We start from the raw sequence: 16,615 nt of genomic DNA, 5'->3' as shown, positions 1-16,615 counted from the left end.
TAGATGCTGATCATTCTTGCTTAATGTAATGGGTATGCCATTTGAAAATGAGAAATTAAGTGCAGAAAATGAAGAGTTACAAACGCAACATTTCCTCCTTTGTGCCCCTTTAGTTCTTCAAAAGTTACTCTTATGAGTTATTTGTTGGGAGTCCCAATGCTTTTCTTCAAGATTAATAAATGCAGTTTAAAACCTGTGTTGCACTTAAAGAGACACTGAAGCGAAAAAAATTATGATATAATGAATTGGTTGTGTAGTACAGCTAAGAAATAAAGCATTATGAACAAAGACATAAGTGTAATATTTGTTTCCAGCACAGGAAGAGTTAAGAAACTCCAGTTGTTATCTATGCAAATAGCCATTGAGCTCTACGACTTTGAAAGTCACTGAGAGCTCTGACCTCCGATTAGGTTATCTCAACTGTATTGCTTTTTTTCTTTTGCAGAGAACAGTTCAGGACAGGCCAAAAGTTCACTGCCTGTTCTGTAAAAACATTTAGAATGCCGAGTAATGTTGAACTGCAAATATTAGCGAATGATGCAATGTTATAAAAAAAACAAACTGTATAACTGAAAATAAAAATGAGAATTTTTTTTTGCTACCAATGTTCTAGTAATTACCCCTACTACACAACCAATTCATATCATAATTTTTTTTTTCGCTTCAGTGTCTCTTTAAATGCCCCTTTCTCTTCAAATATCATTATTTTGGATTTAGAAAAAAATTGTAAAATTGTAATTGTAGCAGACTATTGGATTTTGCCACTAGATGGTGCTGTGGATTTGAGAGCTACATGGTCTATTACTACAGGACACTGGTGTCTGAATTCCCCAGATTAGCAGCTTCTCCTAATGCTGGGTGGGTACACACGTTGCGATTTCCCGCTCGATCAGCGGGATCGATAGATTATTTCCGACATGTTCAGTCGGGTTTCGATCGATACAGCCGTCGATTTTGCATGTTAAGTATGCAAAATCGACAGCTGTATCGATCGGAACGCGATCGAACATGTTGGAAATAATCGATCGATTCCGCTGATCAAGCGGGAAATCGCAAAGTTTGTACCCAGCATAAATGGGATGATGTAGGCATCTCACGTCATCACGCTAGCGAGGGGTCACTAATGTGCATGTGCAATGGGGCATACAGGTCATTATACAGCAGATTAGCAGCTGATGTCGGGAGACCTGCGCAGTTGGGCGATCAGTTTGAGCTGCCCGCACACTGGAAGCTCCAAATGGAATCATTACACCATTTCTCTTTTTCTGTTTTTGTTCTCTGTACGGAGTGCTTCACTCTCCCTGCACACTGCTCCATTTTCGGTGCGCAATGTGATCAGTGAGAAGTGTTGTAGTCCATTTGGAGCTTCCGGTGTGTGGGCAGCTCAAACTGATCGCACAACCGCAATGTCTCCCAACATCAGCTATTTAATGGCCTGTATGCCCCATTGCGCAGGTGCATTAGTGACACCTCGCCAGCCTAACGACGTGAAATGGCTACATCATCATGTTAAAGGAAACCAGAGCTGTCACAAAAAGATTTGATACTCACCCGCAGCTTCCTCCAGCAGCATAAGCTCACCTGAGTCCCACGCCATCCTACCATGGTCTGCCGTTCAGCCATGATCAGCCCGCTGCTTCCTCCAGCAGAATAAGCTTAACTCACAGTGGTCAGGACTGCAGTACTGATGGTATTTCTGCCAGTCCTGAGCTCCAATAGGCACATGGCACACACTCCATGCCCTCTGGGAAATACCCTACAAAGTCAACAAGCCTGATGTACTGCCACAGCCGCAAAAAGGCAGAACAAAATTATCTAGTAACCATTATAAAAAATTAGATGAGCACAAAATAGATGTGCTTTTAACAACAATAGACAGTCTTGTTTAATTCATCTTAATGGGAAAATAATGAATTTCAGCATGGCAAGCAAGCATGAACACAGCAGGTGCAGGACTGAGCAAATAATCTTCATAAAAGTGCTGCATTAGGAGTTAAATGACAATAAGATGCTGTCACATGACATCAATCTGGATACCCAGAATATGGGAGGGGCTGGAGCTTACCACACATTTGAATTAATAACTATTGTATAGAGTGACTCAACATCCAACCGAAAATCGGAGGTTCGCGACATCACTATATATGAAATGGGAACCCTTTGCAGGTGTTTTGGATTAATTAGCTGATTAGAGACTGACACCTAGCCTGGAATATTGAACATTTTCACAACATTCTAACTTTCTGAGATTTTGATTTTGGGGTTTCCATAAGCTGTTAAGTCATAATCAAAGTTATAACAAATAAAGGCTTGAAGTATCTTGCTTTGCATGTAATGAGTATATTTCATGTATTAGTTTCACCTTTTAAGTGGAATTACTGTAATAAATGGACTTTTGCACGATATTCTAATTTATTTACCGTATACAGCATACTTGAATACAAGTCGAACTTGCGTATACGTCGACTCCACTATTCAACCCTCTGAGACTGAATTTTTTTATTGACTCAAGTATAAGTCTACCCAGCAAAGTTAATGACAGCACTTGGGGCTCAGGAGGGGTTAATGACTGCACTGCATACAGTATTGCAGCCATTAATCCCTCCTGTCCCTCAAGTGCAGCCAATAACTCCTCCAGGCCCCCCAAGTGCAGCAATTATTCACTCCCTTTTATACAGCCCAGTATTTTCCCCCCATCCGTTTTCTTAATTGTTGTGGCCTGGACTTTCAGACCTGTGTTTTATTGGCATTTCCTTTCCTCAAAGGATCACTTACCACAGGGTAAATTGCTGCAAATGGCAATGTCACTATTAGTACACACATTACTCAGTGTGCTCAGTGTTGCCCGTGACTCGTGTATAAGTCGACCCCTATATTTCTATGAAGTGAATCAGACATAAATTTCTAGACGTATACTCAAGTATATTTATTTATATAGCGCCGCCATATTACGCAGCGCTGTACAGAGTATATTATCTTGTCACCAACTGTCCCTCAGAGGAGCTCACAATCTAATCTCTACCATAGTCTTATGTCTATGTATGTATTGTGAAGTGCACGTATCATAGTCTAGGGCCAATGTAGGAGGAAGCCAACTAACTTACCCGTATGTTTTTGGGATGTGGGAGGAAACTGGAATGCCCGGAGGAAACCCACACAGACACAGGGAAAACATACAAACTCCTTGCAGATGTTGACCTGGCTGAGATTCGAACCGGGGACCCAGCGCTGCAAGGCGAGAGCACTAACCACTACACCACAGTGCTGTGCCAAAAACTTGAAAGGATTTATAAAAATGTGTGTTTGTGTGTGTAATGAAAAGATGGAAAGAGTATGTTAAGGTATGTAGTATGAAAACTATACATGTGGAATTTAGTTAGGAGTTCTGTGAAGCTGTTAAGGCACGTTATTGACCTGACGAAGTGGGATTGTAGCACACAAAATGCGTGGTCTTTCCAATGTGATGAAAAATCCTGTTTTATAATATACAAGTTCAGACATTCTTCTGCAGGTAAGCAATCGCTTACGTGTTTTTCAGTATTATCTTAATCTCCTTATATCTCATTGGGCACCTCTTAACCCAATACCGTTATGTCACCTTCCTTTGGAGGGTAGAGACAGCAGTCTCTATTTAACATAGAGAGTAGGCCTGAATTTTTAGGAAAAAATTTAATTGAGCGAGTTCTGTCTGAAATTGCGATTTCGAATCGATTCACGATTTCCTTCAAATCAAGCTTTGTTCCCTGTTCCTGTTCCTCTGTGCCTGTTTGTTCCCCCTCTGTCCCCCAGTATCTCTTTGTGCCCCTTTTGCCTCTTTATGCCTTCTCTGGGTCTCTCTCTTGCCCCCTTTGTGTCTCTGTGCCCGCTCGGTTTCTCCCTCTGTGCCCGCACAGTCTCTTAGTCCGCTCTGTGTCTCTCTCTGTGCCCATGTCTCCTGTGTCTCTCTCTGTGCCCGCACCGTCTCTGTGTCCGCTGTGTCTCTCTCTGTGCCCCGGTGTCTCCCTCTGTGCTCGCACCGTCTGTGTCCGCTGTCTTTCTGTGTCTCTCTGTGCCCCGTGTCTCCATCTGTGCCCGCACAGTCTCTGTGTCCGCTGTGTCTCTCTCTGTGCCCCGTGTCTCCCTCTGTGCCCGCACCGTCTGTGTCCGCTGTGTCTTTCTGTGTCTCTCTCTGTGCCTCCATCTGTGCCCACACCGTCTCTGTGTCCGCTCTGTGTCTCTATGTGCCTCCTCTGTCCTCCAAACTGCATCAGTTCTGGACATAGCTTCAAGCACGAGTCTAGCGATGCCCATCTATCCACTTTGCCTCCTGCAGGCTCTAATGCACGGAAAACTTCCTGTATGTCATGTGACAGAGTAACCCAGAGTTTTGCCAAGCACCAGAGCCGGCAGACGACGATAGATGACGGACAGCGTTAGACTTGTGCGTAAGGTATGTCCAACGCTGCGGGCCGCACGCGCCGGGACTTTGGGAAGGTTTGAAGCCATTTCTTCAAACTTCCCCCATGTGGAAATTATGTGATCGCGATAATTGTCACTTTGTCAATTCCGAAAATGTGAGGTTAGTGATCGCGATTTCGGTTTAAATTCGATTTATCTTTCAGGCCTAATAGAGAGCGACCAAATCTTCGAGAACAGACACTCGAGAGCGGGACAGATGTTTCCCACACGCGCCAATGGGGGTTGCTACCTAGCAACCCAGGTTTGCAAGTTCCTTTTTTCTGGCACAGTTTTAATCTAAATATCTTGACTTCCTACACTATATTGGGCTCCTGCTCTTCTTTTGTTTGCGTCTCTTTTCCATGAGAGTCCCTTGATTCACCCCCTGCAGAAATCATTAAGAGTAGGAACACACTAGGCAGAATCTCATATGCGTTTTCCATTATGTACTATGGGAAACCCATATGCGATTCTGCCTAGTGTGTTCCTACCCTGAGTGTTGTGGTAACTGCAGTTGTAAGTAGCAATGTGGTGTTCAGTGGTAATTGTAATGCTAGGCTTTTTCAAGGCCCTAGGCAACTGCCTAGGTTTGGCTTTGGGATGAGCCAGCTCTGTGGATACAGTATAGTTAAGTGAAGCCAGTATAATGATGACAGCCATGGAGTTTGCAGCTTCAGACTCAGTCAGCAGTCACACTTGCCATGTTTGTTTTACATGTGATTTCCCATCATGTCCACTAGGTGGTGCATGCAGGAGAGTTTACAGGAGCTTTATAGGAAGTGAGTGCCTCCCTATGTTGTATGTTTGGGCTCCCTTTCCATGTGCAGCAGCACCCCTCCCATTCCATGTGCAGTCCCCTCTTCCATGTGTAACATCCCTGTACTGCAGCCCGTCTCATGTACAGCTACCTTGGATATCAGCTTCTGTTTTCATATGTTGCCCGCAATTTGCAGCAATCCCTTTTTCATGTCCAGATGCCCCCTTGGGCTGCAGCCGCCCAAGGCCTGGGCCTTTCCAGAAATCCGCCCTGTGTCAGACAGGATAGCAGCTGATTCATCACAAACAGCTGATCTATTCCACAGACTGCAGCTCAGTGAAGAGCAGGTCCCTCGGCTGCTGGACCATGGAGAGGGCACTCACTTCAGGCATACCGCCCAACTTTTGAGATGAGAAAGAGGCACACTTAAAGGGAACCAGAGATCCTGTAAAGAAAAGAAGTTACACATACCTGGGGCTTCCTCCAGCCCCATACGAGCTGATCGATCCCACGCCGCCACCCAGCGCTGCCCGCAACTACAAGAACGGGCTCTCGTCACTGACGTCATCGGAGCCGGGCTATGTAGGAGAAGTGCGCCCTCTACATACAGTGCTGCAGAGATACGCAAAGAGCGCACCTCTGCTACGCTAGACTGGCTCCGACTGGCGGCAGAGCGTGGTCCCGGTTCTCATAGCTGCGGGCAGCGCAGCATGGCGGCGTGGGATCGATCAGCGCTTATGGGGCTGGAGGAAGCCCCAGGTATGTATAACTTCTTTTTTTTACAGGATCTCTGGTTCTCTTTAAAGCGGATCCGAGATGAAAAACTAACTATAACAAGTAACTTGTCTATATATCTTATCTAAAGTTTAGATAGTTTACACAGCATACCTAGCTGCAAACAGCTTTAATAGAAAATGATTATTTCTTCCTGTGATACAATGACAGCAGCCATGTTGTTTGTAAACATTACACAGAGGGAGGCTTATCTGTATCTTGAGCACTCAGCCTGTAAAAAAATAACCTAATCCCCCCCTCCTCCCTCTGCCTCTGAAGTCAATGGCTAGTAACACCTCATCCTCCTCCTGCCCAGACTGAGCTCCCATGAGCCCTTGCTACTGCCAAGGCACTCTGAAAACCTGTGGGCGTGGTTTATAGGGAATTAGAGTATTAAAACAAAAAAGTATTTGGTTTAAGGAATAATACCCTATAAACAATATGAAAGGAACATAATTATGCAATGAGTAAAAGTTCACCTCAGATCCACTTTAAGCCAAACCCCTGATCACGCCCCCACCACACCCCTAGTCAAGCATACCATAAAGATTTCATAAGAAAAATATGTTTTACAATTTAAACCACACTGGTCCTTTCTATTCTGCTTCATTTTCCTTTATATTAACATTTTAATATTAGTAATATATCAATTTAAAGGATGGTAATAAAGTTTAGAGTCAAAAACATTTTTTAGTAGAGAAATATATAGTTACATAGAAAGAGGGACAAAGCCCTGAAAGAGGGACAAATGAGGAGAGAAAGAGGGACAGAGGGACATGGCTCCCAAAGAGGGACTGTCCCTCCGAAAGAGGTTTGGAGCTATGCTTCAGGTACCACCTCCACTCATGCAACTTTACTAAACTTATTGGGTTGGTGGTGTGGATAGTGATTCTCGCTGGGTTTCTGTACCTTCAGGCACCACTGAGCTGCCATTGGTGGAATAGATCCGCTGCAATCCTACCTGACACTATAGGGTATTTTTCCTTTGGTGATTCTTGTAAGGGCCAAGAATACCTAAGTGAGAAGTAAGGAGAGACCAAGAGTCCAATGGTGCAGTATCGTCAGGTATAAGGAGGAGAAAATTATATAAATATATACTCACAAAGGTGGGGTGCAGTTCCTGCACCCACCCTATAGGCATGCAGGGAATTAACCATCCCCGCTCGGTACTCCAGATCCTGCTGGATACTGGATGGTCGCTCTCCTGTAATACGATAGACTCTCCGGAAAAACTGCAAAGCTATTACCTCCAAAGGAGGTCTGACAGGTAGTGGGTAGGATGAAGGTGCCCAATGTGTGTTCTATTTTAGTATTTTTAAATTTAAAAAAATATATATTATAAAAAGAGAGGCAATTGCTTACCTCTCCAGAAGATACAGACACCAGTTCAACTGGAAAAAAGTTTCTAGTTAAATCTTAGAGGTGCCTACACTCTATCCCCTATGCTGTCAAGGCATTTTGGATTGATCCGAGAAAGCGGGCCATGACCCGTGAAATGCGTTGTCAGATTGCTTTTTGAATAAAAACTTTTTTCCAGTTGAACTGATGTCTATATCTTTTGGAGAGGCAAGCAATTACCTCTCTTTTTATTATATATTTTTTATTTAAAAATACTAAAATAGAACAGACATTGGGCGCCTCCATCCTACCCACTACCTGACACTAGACTTTTCTGCAGGGGAAATACAGAGCAGCCCCTGGTCAATAGCCTAATACATAAGTATCTGAGTTGAAGTCAATGGGAACAGTAAAAGAAAATAAAAAATCTGCAAGATACCTAAGGAGAAGGAAGGCTCTGGATCCTTTGGAGCCTTCCCGTTCCTTTCACAGTGCCCCTGTATAAGCAGCAGCTCCCCTGTTTGAATCCCCCGCTGTGGGGGACTTCGGAAGTCTTCGGGAGCCCGACTGCTCCCGAAGAGAGGTGGCTCCATACTGCATACTCCATACAGTTTGTTTGAATACTGTTACCAGGGGAGCCAGCGCTGGAACGTGGGGACCATGAGAGGAGCAGGACGGCTCTATACGACCCAGAGCCTTCCCTAACCATAGGTAAGTATCTGGCATATTTTTTTTGTACAGTTCCCATTGACTTTAAGACAAAATAACAGGCTAAATGTAAAGCAGAACCCCAAGCAAAAACCATGAATCTGGTCAGTCTAGACAGGCCACGACTTGCTTACCTATATTAACCTCTTCAGTCTATCTGGACGGATATATCCGTCCAGATAGACTGTGCTACTGCCGCTGCCTGAGGTGCGCAATCGCGCTCTCCTGCTGCCTGCCATTACCCCCCGATCAGTGAATATAATTCCCATTCACCGATCTAAGTCCCCCGCAGAAAAACAGACGGTATTTCTGCAAAAAAACAAAATGTTTCCCGTCCTCTTTGTAGTTCCTGGAAGCGTGATTGTACACTTCCAGGACTTTGACTGTGGCCATCTTGTGGCCAAATAGTAAATTACATCCACATACATTATTTATTAAAGTATTACATTATTTTACATTTAAAAATTATTTGTTTCCCTCCCACACCAAAAATTACCCAAATACATTTTTTTAGTAAAAAAAAAAAATTACAATAAAAAAACAAAAAAAAACAACAATTAGTTACCTAAGGGTCTGAACTTTTTAAATATACATGTCAAGAGAGTATTTTATTAGATTTTTTAAAATTATAAGCTTGTAAATAGTGATGGACGCAAATTGAAAAAAATGCACCTTTATTTCTAAATAAAATACTGGCGCCATAAATTGAGATAGGGACATAATTTAAACGGTGTAACAAACGGGACAAATAAAATACATGAGTTAATTACGGTAGCATATATTAATTTTAAACTATAAATGGCCAAAAGCTGAGAAATATTTTTTTCCATTTCTTTCTTAATCTTCCTGTTAAAATGGATTTAGAAAAAAATAATTCTTAGCAAAATGTACCACCCAAAGAAAGTCTAATTAGTGGTGGAAAAATCAAGATATAGATCAATTAATTGTGATAAGTAGCGATAAAGTTATTGGCGAATGAATGGGAGGGGGAACGTTGCTCGGATGCATACGATTTTCGACACTAGGCTGAAGTGGTTAAAATCTTATGGCTGGTGTTCTGCTGCCTCTTGTGTCAGCTGATAAAGCTGTTGTCTGACCTCAGCAGTCAATGAGATGCATTGCAGCTTGGAAGTGGGCCAATTATAACCAACAGGAATTGCATTCAATTTGCATGCAAACTGGAATAATTAACATCGCTACTGACGGGTGACCCAGTGGAAGTTGTCCATTTCCCAGTGGCCTCCTTACTTTCATTACAATACAGTGCAGCTCAGGGGGACAGCAGGTGTGTCTGGGAGCCTCTGGCAATTAGGAATTTCTGCAATGAAGGTACACAAAATGCTGCCGACATGAATAAAGAGTTAGACAACACTTGTGCCTGCAGCAGCTCGGTGAAGGGCTTGCCCAATAGGGAAGTTCCAACACTTTCAGCACTGTGCCTAAAAATAAGTCCCACCCCCAGGTATTTCAATTTCCAAGGCAACATAAAAAAAATGCTTTATGTGAATCTTCCAATCAAGCCGATAGCTCTGCAGAACCAGAGGAGGCATGTCTCACACCTCCATCTGTCTCAGCACCAGTGGTCATGCCCCAGAAGGAATATCCCTAAACAAGACTAAACTACCAGTTTGGTCTTAAAATTGGGGCACCTCTTAGCAGTAACTTTTCATTAAAGGACATCAAAGGTGAAAATAAACTGATTGCATCTATCCTCCTCCTGAAAATGACATTTTAGATATCCCACCGTTTTAATTTATATTTAAAATGAGTTTTTCATTTTTCAGTTTCATTGTCTCTCTGCTCAATGACTCCTTCATTGAAGTATGCCAGAGCTCAAATCTATGAATTAATGACCCTATTTATCTATTTCTTGCTCTCAGAAGCCATTTACTGACAGGAAAGTGTTTTATGGCTGTAATTCCTTATCAGTGAGGATTATGCTATAGTGTGACCCAATCCCGACCCCACAGAAACTGTCACTATCATACCTGATGTTTAACGCTTTCAAGCAGAGAAAGAAAAAAAGAAACACAGCCTAGTTACTTGTGTGCCTTGCACTGTACATACACGTCTATCTCATCATGTCACCTCGGTTGTCCTTTAAAGGGAACCTGAAGTGAGAGGGATATGGAGACCGCCTTATTTATTTCCTTTTAAACAATACCAGTTTCCTGGCAGTCCTGCTGATCCTCTGCCTCCAATACTTGTAGGCCACTTTCACGCTAGAGCGTTTCCATTGCGTTGCTTTAACCTTTTTTTACCGCAGGGTAACGCTGAGGGCCCTTTTACACTTAATCAGTTGCTCTTAGTTATAGCTGAAATTAAACTGATTTTCAAAGTAATGTCCATGTTTTCCTATAGCACAGTTCACACTTAACACATTTTAACTGAAAGCTATTTCACAATGCATTGCTATGAAAAAAAACGCATACCCAAGCGTAAATGGATTAAGAGTAAAAGGACCCTAAGGCAATGAAAGTCTATGGGATCTCATGAGTAATGGGAGGGGCCAGGAATAAGGAGTGACATCACTGTGCTGTCAGGTGATCAGGCAAGCAGAAACTAAAGTCTGGTACATACACCCAATTTTACCACTTCCATATAGTATGAGGGCCAACAGATTGGGAATACTATGAGCAGATTCTGTAGGTAAGCGTTCATATTACTTGCAATTGGGAAAATTGGTCATTAGCCAATCAAAATTGGATGTGTGTACGCGGCTTAACACTGCTTCCATCAGTCTACTACTTCATTTGAATAGAGTAATACATTTTCACCTTAACTTGCAATAAAAGATGAACACAGCTGTGTTACTTACAATAGCAGAATGTTTATTCTTTACGTCCCTCAATGTAATTCCATACAGCATCATAGGCATCCATAGAGATCATAAATGAATGTTCTGCCTGTAGCACTACAGGCCTGTCTGCTATGATTTCCTCCATTCCTCCTATCACATCTCCCACCCTATCACTGAGCAGAAGCTGAAAGGGGGTGTGTCAGAGACTAAGCTTTTAGAAGCATTGTGCTTACAAGTAAAGCTTAGTCCCAAACTGCTTTTATGTACTGCTCCATAGACCAATACTGATCCCTGTCTGATTACATTGCTAGCACAAGGGATTGCTAAAAATAAACTTCCATCATTAATAATACCAATGGAATTTAACTACAATTCCACTTACATATGGACACCAGAATTCAAGGGAATCTGAAGTGAAAATAAACTTATGATATAATGAATTGTATGTGTAGTACAGCTAAGAAATATAGCATTAGTAGCAAAGAAAAGAGTCTCGTATAGTTTCCAGTACAGGAAGAGTTAAGAAACTTCACTTGTTAACTATGCAAAAGAGCTTCTCTGAGCTCTCCAACTAATATAGTTGGCCACCTTGCTATTTTCAGAAGTATATATACATCAAAGAAACAATGAAAGACAACTTCAGATATGATTTTACTGCAGGAAGTTCAAAGGGTCATTAGCTTTGCTCTGTTTCATAGGTTAAAATGCAGTGTTTGTAAATATTAGAGAATGATGCAAGGTTATAAAGAAAAAGCTATATAACTGAAAATAAAAATATCACCCATTTCTTTGCTAATGTTCTATTAATTATCCGTACTACACATTGAATTAATTCTATCATAAGTTTTTTTTTTTTTTTTTGCTTCAGTGTTACTTTAAGGCTGGGATTCTGCTTTCGGTCATTACCTTTTCAAGGTGTTGTCCAGTCTCCCGAATAGGATGGACAACTGCATAGAAGTGGGTTGTCAGTGTCTACACTACAGAGTAATGCCAATGAAGTGCCCTGTGCTTTAGTTATACATAATACTGTGAAGAAAAGCCGCAGTCGAGCTACAGCATCTCCGCATCACAGAATCTGTCGTCTTTTGTCAATCGTGGACTGTTACAGACTTTGGTCAACTTCCTGGGACAACTGTCCACTGTACAGTGTAAGTGCCAAACACAAAAGATCTGTAAGTGCATTATAATAAAAATATAGGAGCGGGGTAATCAAGTGCAAGATTCGCCAAGGGGAAAGAAATTAAGACCTGGCTGGTGGAAGCAGAAGATGCAGTATCGCATTCACTGATAGATAGGGGATGTCTATCGCTCTAGTCCTTGTGATAGAAGCTTCACTGAATCAAGGAGAGCAACATCTGACTCTCGAGGTAGCCAACCTCATAACACAACATTTACCCACCCTTGAAATTCCCTGTATAAGAAAATACTACAGTGGGGTCAGTGAGACGTCGTGCCACTGCCTCACAGAAGGAAACTAAAGCATCTCTGTACATTTACATCTAACGCACAACTAGCGCTGAGGTGATCGTCCAATAACCACTGCTGCGTGGAGAGCTCCAGATCCAAGCCCAAGAGGACTACATTATAAAAGTCATTGTCTATGGGACCTGAACCCCACTTCTAAGTCATAATTCCATTCCACCTAGAACTAACTGGCTCCTGAGAAACAGGACTTGTGTGGTTTAAGCCTGAAGAAAAAAAGGAGATATATTCCCCTCAGGCCAACTTGGGCCTTCTCTGTAGAAGTCTTTGTAAAGCTGTTTACTGGTTCCACCTTGACATCAGTCTCTGGCCGAGCAGTGGCTTCCTGGGAAAGAAAACCCCTTTGGGGTTATGCTCAAAGTCTCCCCGTGTGGCCTAGGCAGGGCCAGGAAGGTCTCAGACATCTCTGATGTACAGTCTGTATACAGATCTGGGGTCAATGCTGAGCAAGCATGAGAACATGGAGAAAGTGGTCTCTTGTCATCTCGGCTGATGTCCTCTACTCATGAACATCCCAGATCTCAGACAATAAGGGTGGCAGTTTTTTGTCCTGTAGGCGCAATGCAAACACTTGCTCTGAGTGAACGCTACTGAGAGTTCGCAGGCTGACCAGCTTCATTAGCATACGCGGAAACATCAGATGATCCTGTAGAAAAGAGAGGGCAGCTGTAAATACTACGGTACACGAGTGATCCACCGCTGGAGCTATATAGATAAGGTGACCCAAGGGAAAACCTCAAAGGGAGCAGTTCTCCAATCACAGCACCCTCTACAATTTAAAGAGAATCTGTATTGTTAAAATCGCACAAAAGTAAACATACCAGTGCGTTAGGGGACATCTCCTATTACCCTCTGTCACAATTTCGCTGCTCCCCGCCACATTAAAAGTGGTTAAAACAGTTTTAAAAAGTTTGTTTATAAACAAACAAAATGGCCACCAAAACAGGAAGTAGGTTGATGTACAGTATGTCCACACATAGAAAATACATCCATACACAAGCAGGCTGTATACAGCCTTCCTTTTTAATCTCAAGAGATCATTTGTGTGTTTCTTTTCCCCTGCAGCTATCTTCCACTGAAGTGTCAGGCTGTTTCTTCCTGCAGAGTGCAGACAGCTCTGCCTGTATGTAATTCCTCAGTATGTGAAAGCCCAGCCAGCTCAGAGGAGGATTTATCCAGCTTGTAAAAGATAACAGAGCAGAGAGAAGCTGCACTAATCTAAATAACACACAGGCAGTGTGCAGAGAGGGGCCTGGAGGGGGGAGATGCATCACAGAACCACAACACTGAAGAACTTGGCAGCCTTCCAGACACAGGCTGACAAGTCTGACAGGAGAGAGATAAGTTGATTTATTACAGAGACTGTGATAGTAGAAAGTGCTGCAGTAAGCCAAAACACATTAGAATAGCTTTTGGAACTTGTAGGATGGAAGAAAACCGGATGAAATTTTTGTTACGGAGTCTCTTTAAAGCCTTGTAATTGGCTGAATAGTGTGGGCGTAGTTATCGCTACAACCTATTTGAAACCTAACATTTCTAAACCGTGCTGTCATTTGAGAACTGTTGAAACAACAATCAATAACGTTACCAGAATTTCCCTATGAGGTTTCTCGATTGGTCATCTCAACCTTTCCCCAGTGCTCTGCAACACCCTTGCCACCAGGAAATTGCCTTTGTTACTTTTACATTACAGCTAGTATTCTCACTAAACAGATATGGTCAATGAGATGCAATGAGCTCCCTACCTTCCCCTAAACTTCTGTGATGATACAGCCGTTTAGCTTTCATATATATTTAAAGGCCCTGCCTCTAACACAGGAGACCAAGGTTTGAATCTCGCCTCTTCCTGTTCAGTAAGCCAGCACCTATTCAGTAAGAAGACCTTGGGCAAGACTCCCTAACTCTGCTACTGCCTACTGAATGTTCCCTAGTGGCTGCAGCTCTGGTGCTTTGAGACCAATAGGAGAAAAGCATGATATAAATGTTATTTGTCTTGTCTTATGCTAGGTACAAACGACACAAATAAGAAATCAGATCGGACCTGTTAGAAATAATCGATCTGACAGTAAATCTGTCAGAAAATTGTATTGAGTGTACCTAGCATTAAGCTTGGTATGTACTCTCTCCTTCAATTTTGATTGGCCAGTTTTACCACCTCCATGTAATATGAGGGTAAACAGATATTGACTACAATGAGCAGATTGTGTGTGGCTAAGAATAGGTTCACACTAGGTCCGGGAACGTATCCGTGGCTCCGTTTTTAATACCTGATGAAAACCGGAGCCAGGAATAGCAATGTTAAAAATAACAGCCGTCTGTACCTAAACAAAAAACGGATCCGTCTGCGTTAGCGGGACCCCGTTTTCAAAACCTGAACGGAAGGTCCGAATCTGTTGCATTTTCATGCACTGCATCTGGATCCGGATACACGCAGGGGTAGTGAAGGGCAATAGGAAAACGCCTCTACACAGACTGAAAACGTAGGCTGCAAAAAGGTATTTAATGAAACCGGGGAGGGAAAAGAATTTTACAAAAACGGATCGGTTTGAAACGGATCTGATCTGGAACGGACAAGTGTGAACCTACTCTTAGAGTTATATCGTAGGAAGGAGGACCCTGAAAAGTAAACCGTTTAAAAGGTAAGAGGAAATTACTTAAGGATGATACATACTGTGGGGTGCGAAAGTTTGGGCAACCTTGTTAATTGACTTGATTTTCCTGTATAAATCGTTGGTTGTTATGATAAAAAAATGTCAGTTAAATATATCATACAGGAGACACACACAGTGATATTTGAAAAGTGAAAAAAAGTTTATTAGATTTACAGAAAGTGCGCAATAATTGTTTAACCCCCCTGGCGGTATAAAAAAATTCCGCCAGGAGGGAGCGCAGCAGTTTTTTTTTAAAAAAAATTTTCTTATATCATGTAGCGAGCCCAGGGCTCGCTACATGATAGCCGCTGCTCAGCGGCATCCCCCCGCCCGCTTCGATCAGGAAATCCCGGCGGCGCTCGGTGTGCTGACGCAGCTAGCAAAGTGCAAGCTGCGTGCAGCAAAAAAAAATTTAAACAAATCGGCCCAGCAGAGCCGGAGAAAACCTCCTGCTCGGCTTACCCCGAACGCCAAGGAGGTTAGACAAAATAGGCAGGTGCATACATTTGGGCACTGTTGTCATTTTATTGATTCCAAAATCTTTAGAACTAATTATTGGAACTCAAATTGGCTTGGTAAGCTCAGTGACCCTTGACTTACATATGAAGGTGAATCCAATTATGAGAAAGAGTATTTAAGACGGTCAATTGCAAGTTTCCCTACTCTTAATTTTCTCTGAAGAGTAGCAACATTGGGGTCTCAAAATAACGTGCAAATGACCTGAAGACAAAGATTGTTCCCCATCATGGTTTAGGGGAAGGATACAGAAAGCTGTCTCAGATATTTCAGCTGCCCGTTTCCCCAGTTAGGAACATGTTGAGGAAATGGAAGACCACAGGCTCAGTTTAATTTTAAGGCTTAAAGTAATAGACCAAGGAAAATCTCAGATAGACAGAAGCGATGAATGGTGAGAACAGTCAGTCAGAGTCAACCCACAGACCAGCACCAAAGACCCGCAGCATCATTTTGCTGCAGATGGAGTCACTGTGCATCATTCAACCATTTGACGCACTTTACACGAGGAGATGCTGTATGCGAGAGTGATGCAGAGGAAGCGTTTTCCCCGTCCACAGCACAAACAGCGCTGCTTGAGGTATGCTAAAGCACATTTGGACAAGCCAGCTTCATTTTGGAATAAGGTGCTGTGGACTGATGACACTAAAATTGAGTTATTTGGGCATTACAAGGGGCATTATGCATGGAGGAAAAAAAGAACACAGAATTCCAAGAAAAACACCTGCTACCTATAGTAAAATATGGTGGTGGTTCCATCGGGCTGTGGGGCTGTGTGGCCAGTGCAGGGACTGGGAATCTTGTCAAAGTTGAGGGACACATGGATTCCACTCAGTATCAGCAGATTCTAGAGACCAATGTTCAGGAATCAGTAACAGAGCTGAAGCTGTGCCGGGGCTGGATCTTTCAACAAGACAACAACCCTAAACACTGCTCAAAATCCACTAAGGCATTCATGCAGAGGAACAAGTACAACGTTCTGGAATGGCCATCTCAGTCCCCAGACCTGAATATAATTGAAAATATGTGGTGTGAGTCAAAGAGCTGTCCATGCTCGGAAGCCATCAAACCTGAATGAACTAGAGATGTTTTGTAAAGAGGAATGACCCAAAATACCTTCAACCAGAATCCAGACTCTCATTGGAATCTACAGGA

The 16,615-nt window shown here is 42.7% G+C and overlaps 1 protein-coding gene across 3 annotated transcripts in view; it reads right to left on the bottom strand.

Moving 5' to 3' along the window:
• Positions 1–10,824: 10,824 nt before the first annotated feature.
• The window catches only part of LOC137521623 (oxysterols receptor LXR-beta-like), a 77,657-nt gene continuing 71,866 nt past the window's right edge, over positions 10,825–16,615 (bottom strand). For all 3 annotated transcript variants that reach the window (XM_068241120.1, XM_068241118.1, XM_068241119.1), the window contains exon 10: positions 10,825–12,942. In XM_068241120.1, the coding sequence (XP_068097221.1) occupies positions 12,796–12,942 (147 nt within the window). In that variant the 3' untranslated portion in view covers positions 10,825–12,795. The remainder of the gene's footprint in view (positions 12,943–16,615) is intronic.

This window comes from Hyperolius riggenbachi, chromosome 6 (assembly GCF_040937935.1).
Source record: "Hyperolius riggenbachi isolate aHypRig1 chromosome 6, aHypRig1.pri, whole genome shotgun sequence".
In the NCBI taxonomy this organism is placed as follows: domain Eukaryota; kingdom Metazoa; phylum Chordata; class Amphibia; order Anura; family Hyperoliidae; genus Hyperolius; species Hyperolius riggenbachi.
Note: the sequence above shows the minus strand (reverse complement) of the source record. Positions and strands in the feature narration are given on the sequence as shown.